The 17,162-nt window shown below is 34.8% G+C and overlaps 5 protein-coding genes across 8 annotated transcripts; 4 read left to right on the top strand and 1 right to left on the bottom strand.

Annotated features, from left to right (window-relative positions):
* Positions 1-25: 25 nt before the first annotated feature.
* hdm (hold'em) lies at positions 26-3,151 on the top strand. Of its 2 annotated transcripts, XM_012379424.2 has the most exons (9): positions 26-156; positions 283-386; positions 659-790; positions 1,153-1,421; positions 1,654-1,876; positions 1,974-2,090; positions 2,239-2,401; positions 2,480-2,687; positions 2,943-3,151. In XM_012379424.2, exons 2-9 carry the CDS (start codon positions 311-313, stop codon positions 3,129-3,131), a joined length of 1,377 nt encoding a protein of 458 aa, XP_012234847.1. In that variant the 5' UTR covers positions 26-156; positions 283-310; the 3' UTR covers positions 3,132-3,151. The 2 variants fall into 2 exon arrangements, with proteins under 2 accessions (XP_012234847.1, XP_012234846.1); XM_012379423.2 differs by lacking the exon at positions 26-156 and having other exon boundaries at positions 166-386.
* Positions 3,152-4,356: 1,205 nt separating this feature from the next.
* On the top strand, positions 4,357-8,002 carry barr (barren). Its single transcript, XM_012379440.2, has 2 exons — positions 4,357-4,744; positions 5,697-8,002. The coding sequence occupies exon 2, from the start codon at positions 5,803-5,805 to the stop codon at positions 7,849-7,851; it is 2,049 nt and encodes a 682-aa protein (XP_012234863.1). The 5' UTR covers positions 4,357-4,744; positions 5,697-5,802; the 3' UTR covers positions 7,852-8,002.
* Positions 8,003-8,340: 338 nt separating this feature from the next.
* LOC105679341 (malate dehydrogenase, mitochondrial-like) lies at positions 8,341-10,674 on the top strand. 2 transcript variants are annotated; one of them, XM_012379288.2, is made up of 3 exons: positions 8,341-8,739; positions 8,887-9,276; positions 9,903-10,674. In XM_012379288.2, exons 1-3 carry the CDS (start codon positions 8,341-8,343, stop codon positions 10,269-10,271), a joined length of 1,158 nt encoding a protein of 385 aa, XP_012234711.1. In that variant the 3' UTR covers positions 10,272-10,674. The 2 variants fall into 2 exon arrangements, 1 of the variants encoding a protein (XP_012234711.1); XR_010888634.1 differs by lacking the exons at positions 8,341-8,739; positions 8,887-9,276 and adding an exon at positions 9,283-9,670 and having other exon boundaries at positions 9,903-10,080.
* A 196-nt stretch (positions 10,675-10,870) lies between these two features.
* bwa (alkaline ceramidase) lies at positions 10,871-14,195 on the top strand. Its single transcript, XM_012379429.2, has 4 exons — positions 10,871-11,406; positions 12,205-12,361; positions 12,483-12,720; positions 12,882-14,195. Exons 1-4 carry the CDS (start codon positions 11,314-11,316, stop codon positions 13,201-13,203), a joined length of 810 nt encoding a protein of 269 aa, XP_012234852.1. The 5' UTR covers positions 10,871-11,313; the 3' UTR covers positions 13,204-14,195.
* pr (6-pyruvoyl tetrahydrobiopterin synthase purple) lies at positions 14,165-15,879 on the bottom strand. Of its 2 annotated transcripts, XM_012379431.2 has the most exons (4): positions 15,417-15,879; positions 15,054-15,133; positions 14,564-14,688; positions 14,165-14,420 (listed from the first exon to the last, which is right to left on the bottom strand). In XM_012379431.2, exons 1-4 carry the CDS (start codon positions 15,494-15,496, stop codon positions 14,295-14,297), a joined length of 411 nt encoding a protein of 136 aa, XP_012234854.1. In that variant the 5' UTR covers positions 15,497-15,879; the 3' UTR covers positions 14,165-14,294. The 2 variants fall into 2 exon arrangements, with proteins under 2 accessions (XP_012234854.1, XP_012234853.1); XM_012379430.2 differs by having other exon boundaries at positions 14,165-14,688; positions 15,417-15,876.
* Between the last annotated feature and the right edge of the window lie 1,283 nt (positions 15,880-17,162).

Genomic DNA, 17,162 nt, shown 5'->3' on the forward strand with positions numbered 1-17,162 from the left:
TTTGGGCTGCTTTTCAAAAACGCGACGATCGTCAACAAAAGTCGCGCTCATTGGCCAGCAAAACTTATTTTCATCATCATCGCAGCGATGCGATAAAGCACGAAATACTACGATTTTTAATCGCTGAAATTGGTAGCATTGCAAAATTAAAAACTGGTAATTAGAATTACATTAAGAACCATTGTTACGAATTGTCGAATTATTTCTTGGCTTACTTGGGCTTACTGAAGCTCGCTGATCTGACGGCGCATTGTTAATGCGAAACATGTCCTTTCTGTACAGACAGGAAATACAATCGCTACAGGAGAGAATGCAAAACACTTTCATAATTGGCGTAATTATTAGTACCACGAATGTAAGAACGTTTGACGCCACTCAAACGAAATGTATGTATTCGTTGTTTTTTTTTAACCTTATCGCACTTTTATTTAATACAATTAATAATTGATTAATATTACAAGAACAAGTCAGTTTAAAGTATATTTTTTTCGAAAAGATTTTTAAATCATAGATACTTAAACCGCACAATCACTCTACTATTTATGAATGTAGAAACATTTGGTTTACGTAAAGTTATTTTGATAAGTTTTTAACGATATCTACATAAAATAAAGAAAGAAGTAGGGTTTTGTTTTTCTCAACTTGTCGATCGTTGCAGTTAACAAGGGCGAACGCAGCGTGTGGTCATTCATTTTGCGGGATTCCGAGAAGGATTTTATTAATGTGACTGTATGGGGTAATACGGAATTTGTGAAAAAACTATCGTCTACATTTAATATTGGATCAGTAGGTGTGTGCATATTTTAAGAACAAGTGACTTGTGACACAAGTTACAAACAAATCAATGTATTATTTTTATAATTTGTATTACTAATAATGATTAAGTATAATTGGTGGCTTATATACTATATATATATATATATATATATATATATATATATATATATATATATATATATATATAATTTGGGAATTAATATTAAATTATACATATTAATATAATAATATTAATTATTTTAACACATAAATTACAACAGAAATTAATAATTCAACAAGTAATTTATATCCTTTATTATGTAATTTTACGAACAAAATGGAAAAAATATTTAAAAAATGAAGATGATTTATGTGATAACACTGTCTGCTTTACAGTGGAAGTAATAAGCCCGAAAATTGTGAAACGCCAGCCTAACGACAGAAATGAACAATTTATACCATCTACTTCTAGTCCTTTTACTTTAATCGTAAATGAGGGTATAGCTCTCATACAGAAGCACGACGCGCCCACTCATGAACAATACAAAAACTTATTGATGCAACCTGTCAAAAGCGTGACGTCCGTGAAAAGCTTGAAAGCCATTCTAGACAATATCGAGGCTTTGTGCGATCATTTTGTCGACCTTTTAGTCGTCGTTACATTTGTAAGTTGCAATCAATAATAGATTCAATTGTTCTGTTTCTTGCAAAAATAGAAAATGAATAGGTTATTGAATAGATTATGATTAATTAGTAAACAATTATGACTAAAATTTGAAATTTTTTAAATAAAAATAAAATTAGTATTGAAATATTGCTCTTTCGATCAAATTATCACGTTTTCACGTTTTTCGAACATATTAATTTGTATACATTTATCTATAAAATGTATTGCAGATTGCCGATACGCGCAATATAATGACCCGGGATGGACGAGCTTTACTGTGTCGCAGTTTCGAAGTCACAGATGGATCGACGGACAATGCGGTGTCATTAATACTGTGGGAAAAAGACTGGGTCGAGAGATCCGCGTTTTGGGAACCAAAACGAACAGTATTGTTCTTGATCGACGCTCGTATCGCGTATGATGAATATAAGAAAAAAATGGCGCTAAGTATTTGTGCGTTGAAAATTCAACTTTGACGAATTATTTCATAAATGCGTCAAGCAGCGAAAAAAACTTATCATATTTACAATTTTGTTTTTATTATACGCAGCAAGACAAACGCTGATCATGGAGTGCCCAAACATACCTCAAGCTGCAGAGATTAGAAATGCAGTGCAGCGTTATGATCCTGATTCCATATGCAGTGATCCATTTGCCGTACCAAATCGTAAGAACCGCAATATATATACATATATATATTTATTTATTTATTTATTATCTGGAAATATGATATTTGATAATGAAAGAAAAAAATTGAATCTGTCACTTTTTGTATTTTACGGAAAATTTTAGCGTAATTTTTATTTTATCAACAGCGGACACAATCACGACTGTGATGACAGTACAACAAATCACGGAGAAGCTGCAGAAGAAGGTAACCGTAGAGGGTGAGAGATTGCAATTCGCGGCGATCGTGAAAGTTTCAGTGACTGAAATGAATTTGGACGGCTCACTTCAAGATGTGATATCTATAAAGTGGTAAATTCTTTTTTCATTCACAACATATTTATCATCTAACGCCAAAGACAATACTATCACATTTATTTTCATCTTCAGCGCTTTATGTAAAAAAGTCGTTACGGATGTGCAAGATTCTTGTATGAACTTGAGTTGCCCTGCGGGCAACGGAATCCGGACGCCATTGAATACTACAAAGTTTAACATAAAAGTTAATTTGAAGGACGACACTGGATATCTTATTGGGTGTCGCTTGATCGGTGACGTTGCAGAGCGAGTTTTGGGTTGTACAGTTGAAGAGTTTCAGGTGATCTATTTAAATTAATGTCGAATTATTGTTTTGAGCTATACTCATATAAGATTTAAAAGATTTTTAATTTTTTATCAATTCATTTTCCAAAGCAAAAATAATAAAAATAATAATTAAAAATTTAACACCTAAAATAATTATATAGAATTGATAAGTTGTTACATTTACTAAATAAATATTAATATTAAAATATCGATTTAAATACAATAAATATGATAGATTAGATAATAGTTACTTTTGTAATTATTGCAGGCAATGACAGTAGAAAACCGCGGTGAATTGAAGTGGTTATATTTGTTAGAAAAGTGTAATGTTTGCTTGCACATTCTTGGACCGACATCTGCCTTTCCACGTGCTTTGTACAATATTTTATCTATTCAACCTTGTTCCGAGGAAACGGAGGAAGCAATCGAACAAACTACAGCTATGCTCGAGAATTAAAAATCAATATTCCTTTCTAAGCAGCTTCAATTTAATACAAATAATTTATTATAACAGTAATATTATTGGTACATTTTTTATTTTACGTATATAAAAAGTTTTAAATATTTTCTTTCATTTAATATAGAATTTAGTACTCACATAGTTGTTTTCTATTTATATATATCTTATGAATAAATAAATTAATATATATATATATATGTAAAAACTAGAAAAATAAAATTTAAAAGAGATTCGTTCTAGCCGTATCTTTTATGGTGCTTGCACACAGAATACGATAAGAGTTTTGTACGCAGCATGTAAGAAACAATGTTAAATAGGCCCAAATGTTTCGACGCGTTCTTTTTCTCTTTTGTATCGACAAGTGAACTGTTTCTTCGTTTGGTTAGTGGCTCAATGGGAACAACGCTCCCCACCATACGGCCATATATAACAAAGTAGACTATAGAGGTTTGTTCGCGTCGCATGCTCTAATATGCTCCAATCTATAGTACTGCGTTACGTACATTATAGATTGGAGCGTATTGGAGCGTGTTGAAGCTTGCGACGCGAACAAACCTATCCAGACAAACTTGCATAATCGCATAAACATATGCATAAGGATATTGATTAGGCCATTTCCTTATTCATTTGCTTATGGACCAATCAATTTCCTTATGCATATGTTTATGCGATTATGCAAGTTTGTCTGGATAGGCCCTCAGAGTGTCAACCAGAATGTGGTTTCCGAAGGCAGCCCTGTTAGACCGAATTCCCACTAAGCGCGTCACGCGTTGGCGTCATCCGTCGCGTCACGAATTAATCAATCAAAACATCCCATTTTATTCCATTATTTGCCGCGCGAATAAAATGGGATGTTTTGATTGGTTAATTTGTAACGCGGCGGATAACGCGCGCGTGATGCGCTTAGTGGGAATTCGGCCTTAGGTAGAATATGAGTAATGGCTGCGTTTCGTAAAGCACATATGCGCGCATGTATCTACAGTATACGTTACGTATACTATAGATACATGCGCGCATATGTGCTTTACGGAACGCAGCCAATATCCAATAAGAGGTCTGTTCTTTATAGCTGAACTGGCTGCACTAGTTCAGAGTTTATCTTTCTCCTTTCAATGTGGAGGGAAAAAGATAAACTCTGAACTAGTGCAGTCAGTTCAGCTATAAAGAACAAACCAAAGATTACAGCATTTGGCGCAACTCAGAACATTGCATTTAGATATTCGTACTCATGACTGTTGAAATAAATATGCTGCTTTTAGGAACGCAAACTGACGCTAGAGTTGACGCTAACCGCAAAATATTCGAATGGGATATTAACCGATCGACGCGGTTTATTTCAGTGTTATTATCGTTCATCTTTACTGTTTACATCGGTTTTCTGTCTTTTAGAAGTTAATAAACGGTTGAGATACACGTATTCTAACTTAAGTGCTACTTGACTGTACATTGTATTTGGTGTAAGATACAACGTTCGATGCCTTCTCAGGATAGTAAGCGTAAACTGGAAGTTCTGCAAAAGACCCATGATGAATTGCAACGTTGTTATACTCTATTACGGCTGATTAGAACCGATCTTGAAAAGATAGCAAAGAATTTTAGTGATATAAGCGGTGAGTATTATATAATAGCTAAACTAATTGATGCAAAGTTGTAATATTCATGGAGTACTGTATCATTTCTTCCTACTAATTTTACTTGATTATCTCTATAATAGTCCCGATCTGAATTTTCATAATCCTATCTGTTTCTTTATATGTTGTATGCTACTGTTAACTTTATTTGTTAGCTGTACGATGTGTCAGATCATTCTCATATTGACCTAACGGAATTCCATATCTTTCTTTCCTAATGTCTTCTTCACGGAAATTAAATTGCCTATAATAATTGCTATTATTTATTAGCTCTTTGTTTTTAACCTATTGTCTCTTATATACTGATCTAGTTAAATTGTTATGTTCCATTCTTATTATATAAATAAGCTTGTTGTATATTCATGCGTTATCCTCTATTTGCCCATGAACCCATTTGTTTTATATTAAAACTGCCTATGTTTTCAATATTATTATTTTTATCATTCTTGCTTCTTTGATCACACGCAATCTCGGTCATTCTTTAACATTATCTATTTCTAAATCTATCTGTCAGAACTCGGGTCTTTTAAGTATTTTTTTGTTTCATAAATAAAATAACTATTGTATGCCATTTATTTAATAATATTTTTGTATTTATTAAAAATAAACATGTTAAGTATCTTAGAATCTCGACAATTAGTAATAAGTTGATGTTTCTAAAACATAGAACTTTTTAATTATAGCATTTTATAAATCAAAGTCATATAAGTATATACGTAATAAAATTTTATATAATGACTCATTACTCCACTCATTACGCTGTAATTCTTATGTTATTGAATGATTGTATAATAGTAGCTGAGATTGTGTTATAATCGTAAATGTACAATATCCTATGTAAGAATAAGTGATGAATGAATCTCTCTTGAATGAATTAAAAATTTGACATTATCGTGGTATATTTAAAAATATATATATTTGCTTGTTTCAGAGAAGTAATTGAAGAGTTGATGTAAAAACAAATATATAGAGCAAAATAGTTTGTACATATATATATATATATATATATTCTAAAGTCTTAAATCTTACACGGCAAAATGGAATCCCGTAAATCTATGATACACAAGAGGATAGAGTCTGTCGTGCAAAGTTTGCCATCAGAATCTTCTCCATCGCCATTGCGGAGAAAGTCTATTATCGCTCAAAACTCCTCTTTGAATATTCTTGAAAATGATGATGAGGCGGAACGTATTGCTCGTCGACGTGAGATGGGCTCGACATCGACGCCGTTATCCATCAATAACCACTCTAGCAAAAGACACTCTCTTGGCTTGGGATTCTTAGCAAATATTCCAGCACCCCAAATGGCTGAGAGTATCAACCAATGCATAAAACTGAGTACTGAGAACAAGATCAGCATCAAGAATGCATTTGGCTTGGAAATGATTGACTTTATGACATATATGATAAAGAAACAGGATGCCAATATGTCGAATCTTCAAGTGGCAAGTACATCTTTAGATGTTAGCACAAAGATTTATGGATTTCGCGTGGACAGTGTGCATACAGAGATACTTAAAATAGTTGGAGGACTGGACCATCAAATAGCTGATAAACAAAATTCAAAGGAGCAAGAAAATACTTTGGAAGAAGGCACGGAAGCGAACGTAGATGTGCAGAAAAAGAAGAGGAAGAAAAATAAGCAGAGGATCATTAGCACTGCGGAGGCTCTCAGAGTTAATATCGATATCGTGAAACCTATGTGTATGCAAGTAGGCGAAGAAGATTTGCAGACTACCGACATGCTGTACCAAGCGATGCTACCAAATCACGCGAATTCTGGTTTCTATCAGCATCTGTATAACGACGTGCTCGTGGATGTCGAGGATAACGCCGAATCACGGAGCAATTCTAGTACAAAATATATCACACCGATAATTGATGATTCTTCGAATTCGGAGATCTGCATGTCGTATTCGAACTTTGAGTTTCTTGGCTGGTCCGTGGAGGACGAGCCGGAAGAGATGCCGGACAAGGAAGCCGAACTCAGCATTGATGACGGCAATCGGTTCCAGTTCGATCTGAATGCGAGTGTGGCAGAAGAAGAAGAGCACAATGGAACGAATAACGTCGAACCAATGAATTATTTCGATATTGAGCACGAAGACGGCAACATCAACAGCGACGTTGGCGGATGTTACCAGCAGGCGGCAGGGGCAAATCGTCGAAACGACAATATCGTGGACGTGCAGGTATCGGCTCAGACGCTCGCGTCTGAGTATTCCTTTGTACAACAGAGCGTGAGCTTGCACTGGGCCGGGCCCTCTCATTGGAAATTTCGGAATTTCGCGAAGCACTTCAATGCTACCACCACTACTGACAGTAAAGTGATGGAAGCTTGCATGCAAGCTCCGACTCGACAGAGAAAGCAGATCGTACTGTCGTACGATGAGATGAATCACGATGTAATAAAAGCAAAGTTTATACTGAGCCAATTAAATAGATTACAAGCAAAGACTGTGAAATCGGAATGGAGCACCGAGAGCGTGACGCTTCCCGAAGACGTGCATTACGATGTCACGCAGATGACCAAGCAGTACCTGCATCAATCTCTGACAGTGGCGAACAACAGCAAGAAACGCGATAACGCTGTGACCAATACAGGTATATCCGACAACGAGAGATTCGATTACAACAATCCCAACGATACATCAGAATACTGTCTCGATGTGAATAACGATTATGACGATGGGGATAAGGACGATTGCAACTTCGAGGACGCCGCTGCGTTGGCTACTCAAGGCTTTACCGGTGAAAATCTGGTCGCTGCGCCAAAACTGGCCAACAAGATGTCTATTGCGTACTGCGTAAAGGCAAAGAAGATTGATATGCGACAATTAAAAGAAACCATGTGGAAGTCTTTAAAGTCCACGAATGAGAAACTGGTGAAGGAGACCGAAGGGACGACGATGAGCAAGAAATTCAGCAGTATTTACAAAATGCTGCCGAATCTGCTGTCAAAGACCAATGTCGAGGCATTGAGTGCACCCGTTGCGTTTTTATCTTTATTACATCTCACAAATGAAAATAATTTGCAGATTTCTTCACAATCGGATTTGTCCGACGTTGCCATAGAGGACAGCTGAGAAGACTTGCTCGCACACGTGTGCCTTGTATACATACATTAAATAAACGTCATGTTTATTTAATGTAATGGCAAATTTCGTGTTTAATTATAATAAATTGTATGTTATTTTTTATATGTGCAAGAATAAAGACAAAGATATTTTTATGACAGACGCGAACTTTGTAAAAATTTTGTAAAAATGTGTTATTTTTTATACGTGCAAAAATCTATATTTATCTAATAAAAATAAATTAATAAGCGCGAAATTTTGTAAAAAATTCTGTACAATTTTGTAAAAATTTTGAAATTTGCCAATTTCATGTGTATTCGATGTATCGTCAACCGTTTGTTTATCTCGCACAAATTTGTCGTAAGTTACACGAGTTTTCTCGATGTTTTTACATATTTTGTCACATTTTACAAAATTGAGAAAAATGTTATAAATTGTATCTGATCTCGCGCATTTTGTTGTATTCAAAGAAGCAATATATATTTAAATTAATTAGCCATGACTATACCATCAAGATTGTTCCTGAATTTGATGCAACAATACAAATGTCAACCTTCTTTCTTACATCGCGGATTTTCAAAACCTTCACTGATCAATGATCAAAAGATCCAAAAGACTAAAGAAAAAAATGCGAAAGGGACAACGAAACGGGAGAAAAATCAAGATAAGAATATGCAAAAAGATGGCAAGACTGACATAAAAGTATGCATTATCGGTGGAGGAGTGACACCTCTTTACACCGCGATTCTTCTGAAACAATATCGGATTATCAAAAGTATAAATTTAGTGGACACAAAAGACTCCATGTCAGAAGCTATGATGGACACGTGTCATGCGGAAACCAATCCTTGTATAAATCATTTTCGGAAGAAGGATATAAAACAGGCCCTCAAGGAAGTAAGAACTTGCTTTATTTCGAGAGAAGATAAATACATACATAATTATTTTTTTTATTTCTCTAAGAATAGTTTGTGTGTGTGTGTGTATGTATATGAAACAGAATCAATTTTGCAATTGGCAATTTTAAATTTGAATTATTTTCAGGCAAACATCGTCGCGCTAATGGATGAGACGGACGTCGCCGCGATGGACAGTATGACGCCACAAGCGCAATTCAAATCAGCAGCTGATTATGTACGTCGAATGACGGATCAGATACTTCGCTTCTGCCCGGATGCTCTCGTGGCCGTGTTTGCGCGTCCCGTCACTGCCACGCTCGCGATGGTCTCGGAGATCTTTCGGTGTTCAGGCTGGTGGAATCCCGATCGGATTGTCGGCTCTACCGCGACGCATGGCGCACAAATCGAGAGAATGGCTAGGGTGCTTTTGAATTTGGAGGATGCAGGTCTCTCGGTGCCGTTGGCCGGTGGCGCCGATGTGCGCACTATCGTCCCACTCTTTTCGCGCGCCATTCCGTTCAACCAATTCACGAACGTACGAAAGAGAATAGAACGTAAACTTGCATAACCGCATAAAGAATGTGCAAAGGAAGTCAACGAATCATATGTTCAATATGAATTATGTGACTCATGCGATTGGTCGATTTTCTTATGTAGATGCATTATGCGATTATGCTATTTTATCTAAATTTACCTTAAAATTTTTTTGTTTAAATTATAAGAACAGTGAAGTCGATCTTCTATCTATAATCTATCTTCTATGGCTTTTGTCATTTTTCAATGACAGATCTTTTATCGCGAATATGAAATGATGATTCTTTTCGGAATTTAAAGTTAAATTTTAAATGTCAATTCTTTTAAATTTTTTCTTAGAGATGTAGGCTTTTTACGAAATACCCGCTTGCAAGATTTCGGCGTTTTAGAAAAAGGTTTGACTTTATTTTATAGAATAACGATTTGCAAAGAGAGAGCTTACACAATATGTATATAATTAGATATTATTTTGCAAATCTGAAATCAAATTTGCTACATATTTCTCATCTAAATATTTTCTTTTGTATGTATTGCATGTATGTGTATTTTAATTTATTACTTAATAAGCTTTCGTTTATTAATCAGTCACATTGACTTCACTTATAATTCACGAATTAACATTATCAGGCGCAACGTAAAATTCTATTGCAAACCTTTCGAGTCGGCGATGAAGCCACGAAATCGCTCAACGAGGGTCCGTCACTATCATTTGGAACGGCCGCTGCAAAGCTGATAACCACCCTCGGCAATGGTTTGTGTGGATTTGACCATGTTACCACTTGCGCTTATGTACGATCAAACGTACTGCCGGTCTGCCGATTTTTTACTAGCGAGCTGCAGTTAGGCCCGGAGGGCATCGAGCGAAATTTGGGTTTACCGAAAATTACACCTATGGAAATACTTTTAATTGAACAGGTGATACCTCATATCAATGAGTACATCGATATGGCAATTGCAGCAGTTCGCACAGAAAGAATGCGAGTGAAGACGCGATAATTATCAATTTGAGAAATTTTAGTAGAATTAATAAGAATGACGCGCAAATACACACTGAATGTTTCGAGTAGCTTATGATATATCTTTATCATTTTAGATATACTCTTTTTTTATGATTAAGATTATGACAAAAATTTGCAAAATAATAAATAAAATAGCATGTACAAATGTTTGTTGAAAAGTGAATGAATAGGAAAAAACTCTTTAGTATAAAGTTCGACTTTGTCTATGTGTAGCAATTGAAGTCAATTTTCTATGTACTTGTTTCAATATTTGATTGGAAATGTATTTAAATGTGAATTCACGCTACGATACTACATTATAGCACATAGAAAAATTTGGGCGATAGATTTTTGTAATAAATGATTAGATTTAATAATAAAATTAGTAATTTTTAATCTAATTTATTAAAAGATGCTAATTTATTCTCAAGAAAATTATATATAATTATTTGCTCCTATTTTGATTGCATATCTAAATAGAGAATATATATGTATAAATATAGGAAATATGTAACGCGTTGAGAGTGAACGCGTGTGTTCCGTTTCGCGGAATGAAAGAAGTAGGACTTCATTGGAACATCCTATACACATTGGTACAATGCGTAACAGCATTGCGCACGTGTGTGGCGCTATGCGCGTACGACTTCATTGTCATTGTTCACCTTTGTTTTCCTTTCGATAACCCCTATTAATAAGCACGTCATGATCTGTCCAAGTCAGTCAAGTGTTCATCGGTAATAGTGGTATACGGGCTCGTTATCTTTCGTTGCAGAAAGTATTCAACTTACGCGTTCGTGGAACAATAGCTCGGGAAATACCGTTAAACTCGGAAGAATCGAATCGAACTAATGAGGCATATGTATTCTTTCCACGTAGGTTTTCGTGAGAATTCTTCAACATTCACACGTACGTTGTCGCGTTTATTCTTCAAATCAGTAATGATCTCTGGAGGAACAGTTTGAGTTCTCGCTGTGAAATTAACTCGAAGCAACGAGCAGCTCCTTTGAAGAATCAAGACTCCAAAGAAACGTATCTCGATCATGTGGAAACCCTTTGAGGCTGGCAGTTCGCCAGTGGATTGGTGCGAAGGCAACTATAGCATCTCACCCAGTATCGCCGAATTTATGAACACAGTAAGTATATTTTATACGCTTTTCTCTTACGTACAAATTTTGTATACATTTTTTAGCCAATTTGGGATATCAAGTTTTTCCGAACAAAAATGTCAAGGCATCAAAAGTTATGAGAATTATAATTAAATCGATTAATTAAAAATAAAAAGCTTAGAAACTAAATCTTAGAACTGCATATAGGTAGTAAAATTTTATCGTTTAATCATTTTGAGAAGAAAATTTAATTCAAGATTTAAGAATTTTTTTGTAATTTAAAATTAATTATTAGACATTTTTTATGAAAAATAGATTCCAGCCTTGTTAAAACAAATGTATAGATAGAAGTCCTTTAGATCAGAGAAAATCCTTTGCAAGATGACTAAGAAAACTATATCACTCTATGAGACATTATTCCTTTGTCTCTCACCTATAAGCAAGACAAAAGAGATGCATAGAAAGATAACAATCCCTGTGTACAAAGGAAAAAGATTTTGCACAATCAGTTTATCCGTTTAGTTTATAAATATCAAATTTTTATCTCCGATGTGTACAATAAATCCTCCATATTTTCTCATTCATATCACATTAATACAAGTTGCTTATTGATAATGATTTAATTTTTTGAATTTCAGACTATAATTTCAAACGATAGGGTTTTATGCATATTTTAAGTACGATTTATACAAATATATAAGAATATTTTAGATAAAATTCTAAAATAGCTATATATGAAATAATAATTAACTGTAAATAGTTGGAATAAAAATGTAGAAAAATATTTTCCATCATTTATTAATTCTCAATGTTCTTTTTGTTTAGTTCAGCAATTTGGTCTTTTTGTTACTTCCACCTATGCTCATGCATCTGTTCAGAGACTATGGACGTTTTGTAAATCCTGGAATTCACGTGATCTGGTTCTTATTGATGATAGTGGGACTCAGCAGTGCATATTTTCACGCTACTTTGTCTTTGATAGGTAAAAATTATGTGAATATATTAAAGATAAAAATAATCAATTATACCGAAATGATCTTGTAAATGATAAATGATTTTCTGTGACAGACTGATATCATAATAACTAATCTTATACGTAATAGGCCAATTATTAGATGAATTAGCCATTCTGTGGGTATACATGGCGGGCTTCTGCATGTTCTTTCCGAGAAGATATTTCCCAAATATCTTTCACAACAACAGGAAGCTTCTTTCTATATGTGCAACATTACCGACTCTGATCGCCACCGGCTTGTCTTTGATACATCCGGCTGTAAATGCTTTCGCATTGATGAGCTTGGGTATACCAGCATTCGCATTTCTGATCATAGAACTGAAGAGGTAATTTTTTTCTCGTAGACATCCGATATGAAAATTATACAGATTTAAGAATACAAATTGAAATAATTATAACAATAGTGATTTTTAGCGATAGATTTAGATATATGAAAATTGTGTAGAATTATACCGATTGGTAACGAGTATACGTAAAAATTTTACAGAACCACCTCGATGAGAGTGTACAGACTGGGGCTACGATGCGGCGCCGTATGGATACTGGCAGTCGCTTGTTGGTTAAACGACCGCCTATTCTGTGACACATGGCTGAATTTGAATTTCCCATACCTCCATGCGTTGTGGCATCTGTTCATCTTCATCGCAAGTTACACCGCAGCGGTGCTGTTCGCGTATTTCGCCGTGCAAGATGAGAAGCCGCAGCAATCGCCGGTACTCAGATACTGGCCTAGGGACGACTTCGAACTCGGTATACCATACGTAACTATTCGAAGTTATACAAAGATAAGCTACAACTCAAACATATAGCTATTCTCACTGTCAATTCGTGATAATTAAGACTAACGTATTATTTATCAATTGATATTCGAATTTCACCAAGTATACAAGTTAAACGCGCAAATGTGTGGTCTCGCGACTCGGATAAATATTAATTTATTCGTCGAAGTATATTTTATCTCATTTTGGAAGATTTATATGGATATGGAAAGTTTCAATTTTATATCGCAAGCAAAAACATATATACAAGAAGTTGGTACACAAGTGACACCGAATACTTCAGATTTAGCGATAATTTTACAAATCGTTCAATTTGTAACCCGTCACTTGGAACATTCGAGTATAGAGAATTCCACCTTACAATACTGTGGAAACGCTTCTTATATGTATATACACGAATGAACACACGATTGGCAATGTCAATAACTAACAAGCAATTTATTTTCAACAGTCAGTCTCAAGGTCTCTAGCCTAATGAATATTTTTATCTTAGTTTTTTTACAGTGATATTAGATAATAAAGTCTTTTTTATAGAAAATCTCTAAAACAGATCTTGTAAAGAAAGTACACAGCTCAATGCGATGACGATTTTTGTTTTATATTATAAACGATATAATTAGTTCTGTATATAATTGAAAATGACGTACGTACGAATGAAACAACCACGTATGCGAATAAAGATTTAGAAAATCGGGAATGATTACATATGTATATTAAGCAAATTAGAGATGATTTATGGATTATGATTATATATTGTGATACGTATTCTTGTTAACTTTTTTTACAAAGAACTATTTTGTAAATGTGTTCCAATGCAAATTGTTATGAAAAGTCGCAACGTGCACGAGCGCAATTTTATATTTTAAGTATGGGTAACGCGTAAAAACGTAGGTGTACTCAACTGAATGGGGTACTCGGGTACTCGAGAACTCGGGATTCCAATAGTTACCTTACATCTGAGATCTTATATGTATGTGCAATATAAAAGAAATTACGAATAAATAATTTTTAATTTATTGTAACTGTAATGTAACGTATTACAATCGAATAAAATTACAATAAGATCGGAATGTTAAAGGCTGTAAGCTGCAAAATATGGTTTGCGCGCATCTAAAATATGTTTAACTATACAAGTGTATTAATATATATATATATATATAAATTAATAGACAAATATACAAATTCAAATCTGTATAATTGTAGACCCGATTAAACAAATGCGACACAAATTTTAATCGTATTCTCCCCTGAAAGTCATAACATTTTTATCAGTTTCATGAATCTTAACCTCGTACAAAAGTTCTGGATTAGCCATTTGTCTCTTTAGTTCTTCAAATATATAAATAGCGAGATTCTCGGTTGTCGATATCGTATTTTTAAAATAATCTACCTGTTTATCAATATTTTTATGATCCATTTGATCCATTACAACCTTTCGAATGTAGTTTTTCAAATCATTCAAATCCATTACCATACCCGTTAACGGATGTACAGGACCTCGAACAGTTACTTCGACTGTAACGAAAAGATCATCAATTCGATCATACCTCAACAAAATTTAAATTTTATACGTAATTATTGAGAAATTTAATATTAAAGATTGAAAAATTGGAAAGAATTCAAAGGCAATCCAATTAAATCACACACACACACACACACACACACACACACACACACTCAGAATTTTAAAATTTTACATCGCACAATTATAAATTATAAATTAAGCAGTCTCAAAATTTTTTTTGAATAAAAAAAGTCAATTTTACATTTGATAAAAAGAATGCACCATCCTGTCGTAGACATCATACATGTTATGAATTATACATTTCACTGAACAAGATAAATATGTAAAATGCTGAAAAGCCAAAATATATACAAACCCGTGTAATTGTGTCCGTGTCCCCAAACGTTATTGCATTTTCCATAGATCAGTGCATTTTCCTCTTTACTCAGGAACGGACTAAAATTAAACACAAAACTTCCTTAAAGCATTCGCAATCGATTCGGAGTCGCATCATACACGAGATAGATTATCGTGAAATGTGATGAAAATTATTGGCCAAATATAAATATAAATGAAAGAACACAAGTTTAAAACTATCGCTTATGAAAGAAATTAGAATCGAAAGTTTGAAATACCTACATTTCGCGAAACTGATCAAAGAATGTACAGGTGACAAGTCATGTTCACCAGGTATGGATACACTTAAAAACTGTATCCTATTTAGCAATCGAGTTCATACCTATTCAAGCGATGACAGCACGATATTTGTTGTTTCCGCGTTAGATAAGAAATCGGCCTCTTCAGGTTCTTCGGATCCATTCTCAAATGCGAATATCAACAAGTTTGGATTGAGAAAATACACGTGTCAAGAACGTCTCTATATTCCTATCAATTCCTACTTTCAATCGCTAAGTCTCGCATCAGAGATCGTCGTTTTATCACATTTAGACAAGTGTAACAATAAGCGTTATATATTTAAGCAAAAATGATTTTTTTTTTTTTTCGACAGCTATTCAAGCAAATAATTAGAATAAATATTTAGAACTGTCAACTAATGTGCCGACTAATCCGCTCTTCAATCACCAGCAGTGATGCTATTTCAAGCATCGAGCAACACGACACACCAAGTGAGAACCGCCAAGTCACACATACGCGTCCATATGCGCTCCGAACGCAAACAGATCACTCAGGGCTCACCACGGTTCACGGAATATCTAGATGCGAAGCTCAATACAGCTCGACGTAGTAAAACTAAGGTCGAATTCCCACTGAGCGCGTCACGCGCGCGTCATCCTTCGCGTCACGAATTAACCAATCAAAACACCCCATTTTATTGCATCATGTGCCGCGCGACTCTTTGTGCGACGCATCGGTTCGCTTGCTTGACATTCTAGAGACAAAAGATTCTTTCTTTGTACGAGATCCCAGATCGGGCGCATTCGTTATGAGACAGGTCACAGAAAATGTAACAATATTCGTAAGTTCGAAATTATTATTTAATACTATTATTAAATAATTATTGGCTTAGTTTACATCGATTGTTTAGTACGCGTACCAAGTACTAAATCTGCTTCTCCGATAGATATAAATCGTTTAGTGTAAAATCTATACCAATCAAAGAAGCAGATTTAGTACTTGGTACGCGTACTACACAATCGGTGTAAACTAAGCCATTATTCTCTACTATTATCTTTTGTCTCCTTACGGCAACGCGTTCAGTGTAAATAAGAACGACGCTATTTTTCAGCTTACCTTGCGTCGCGTCGTGACGCGGTCATGATGCGACGCGTGACGCACTCAGAGGGAATTCGGCCTAAGGCACTAAAACTGTGAATATTCTCACGTCTGTGCCATTTTTGGCCCATTCCCCCATTCCTTGCCCTCTTGCCCATTTATCGCTGAGCTAAGAAGTAACTTACTTCTTAGGCAAGAAGTGGGGGAATAGGCTAAAAATGGCGCAGACGTAAGAATACCTACATCTTTCATGGAGGACCTGAAGAGAGCATTAGACGATCGAGCGTTAACCGCGATGGCCTATGTACCGGAAGCAAAATTCTGGGCGGGAAATTTTGAAATGGTCACAGGCGTAATTTGTTGGTTCCCAATCTGGGTGATCAACAAATTGTATCTATTTCTTCCGTCTTTCCGGATCTTTCGGAAACCTGAAGGAATATTTTGTTACAAAGTTTTATCATTTTTAAACGGTTGTTTAGAACATAACGCTCTACTAAGCATAAAAAAGGCACCTAAAAGTAGCGTTTCCGAAGCATTGTTAATTTTATTTACTCACATGTGAAAAATTATAGATGTATTTATGGATTTCGATTTTGATCGACCACAAATTTTGCAACTACCTTTTTTTTTTTTTTTTTTTTTTTAAATAATTACAATATAAAAGGTCTGTTCCTTTTAGCTAAACTGGCTGCACTAGTTCAGAGTTTATCTTTCTCCTTTCAATGTAGAGGGAAAAAGATAAACTCTGAAC

Source organism: Linepithema humile, chromosome 2 (genome assembly GCF_040581485.1).
Source record: "Linepithema humile isolate Giens D197 chromosome 2, Lhum_UNIL_v1.0, whole genome shotgun sequence".
NCBI lineage: Eukaryota > Metazoa > Arthropoda > Insecta > Hymenoptera > Formicidae > Linepithema > Linepithema humile.

What these genes read in the sequence shown, in the direction of transcription:
- pr (XM_012379430.2), bottom strand. Translation starts at nt 15,496, where the DNA reads ATGGATCCGAAGAACCTGAAGAGGCCGATTTCTTATCTAACGCGGAAA. An exon ending in TGCTGTCATCGCTTGAATAG is followed by an intron (nt 15,134 to 15,416) that starts GTATGAACTCGA and finishes GTTTAATTTTAG; the next exon opens with TCCGTTCCTGAGTAAAGAGG. An exon ending in ACACGGACACAATTACACGG is followed by an intron (nt 14,689 to 15,053) that starts GTTTGTATATAT and finishes TTTTCGTTACAG; the next exon opens with TCGAAGTAACTGTTCGAGGT.
- bwa (XM_012379429.2), top strand. Translation starts at nt 11,314, where the DNA reads ATGTGGAAACCCTTTGAGGCTGGCAGTTCGCCAGTGGATTGGTGCGAA. An exon ending in TCGCCGAATTTATGAACACA is followed by an intron (nt 11,407 to 12,204) that starts GTAAGTATATTT and finishes CTTTTTGTTTAG; the next exon opens with TTCAGCAATTTGGTCTTTTT. An exon ending in CGCTACTTTGTCTTTGATAG is followed by an intron (nt 12,362 to 12,482) that starts GTAAAAATTATG and finishes TATACGTAATAG; the next exon opens with GCCAATTATTAGATGAATTA.
- LOC105679341 (XM_012379288.2), top strand. Translation starts at nt 8,341, where the DNA reads ATGACTATACCATCAAGATTGTTCCTGAATTTGATGCAACAATACAAA. An exon ending in TAAAACAGGCCCTCAAGGAA is followed by an intron (nt 8,740 to 8,886) that starts GTAAGAACTTGC and finishes AATTATTTTCAG; the next exon opens with GCAAACATCGTCGCGCTAAT. An exon ending in CGTTCAACCAATTCACGAAC is followed by an intron (nt 9,277 to 9,902) that starts GTACGAAAGAGA and finishes TAACATTATCAG; the next exon opens with GCGCAACGTAAAATTCTATT.
- barr (XM_012379440.2), top strand. Translation starts at nt 5,803, where the DNA reads ATGGAATCCCGTAAATCTATGATACACAAGAGGATAGAGTCTGTCGTG.
- hdm (XM_012379423.2), top strand. Translation starts at nt 257, where the DNA reads ATGCGAAACATGTCCTTTCTGTACAGACAGGAAATACAATCGCTACAG. An exon ending in TGACGCCACTCAAACGAAAT is followed by an intron (nt 387 to 658) that starts GTATGTATTCGT and finishes CGATCGTTGCAG; the next exon opens with TTAACAAGGGCGAACGCAGC. An exon ending in AAAAATGGCGCTAAGTATTT is followed by an intron (nt 1,877 to 1,973) that starts GTGCGTTGAAAA and finishes TATTATACGCAG; the next exon opens with CAAGACAAACGCTGATCATG.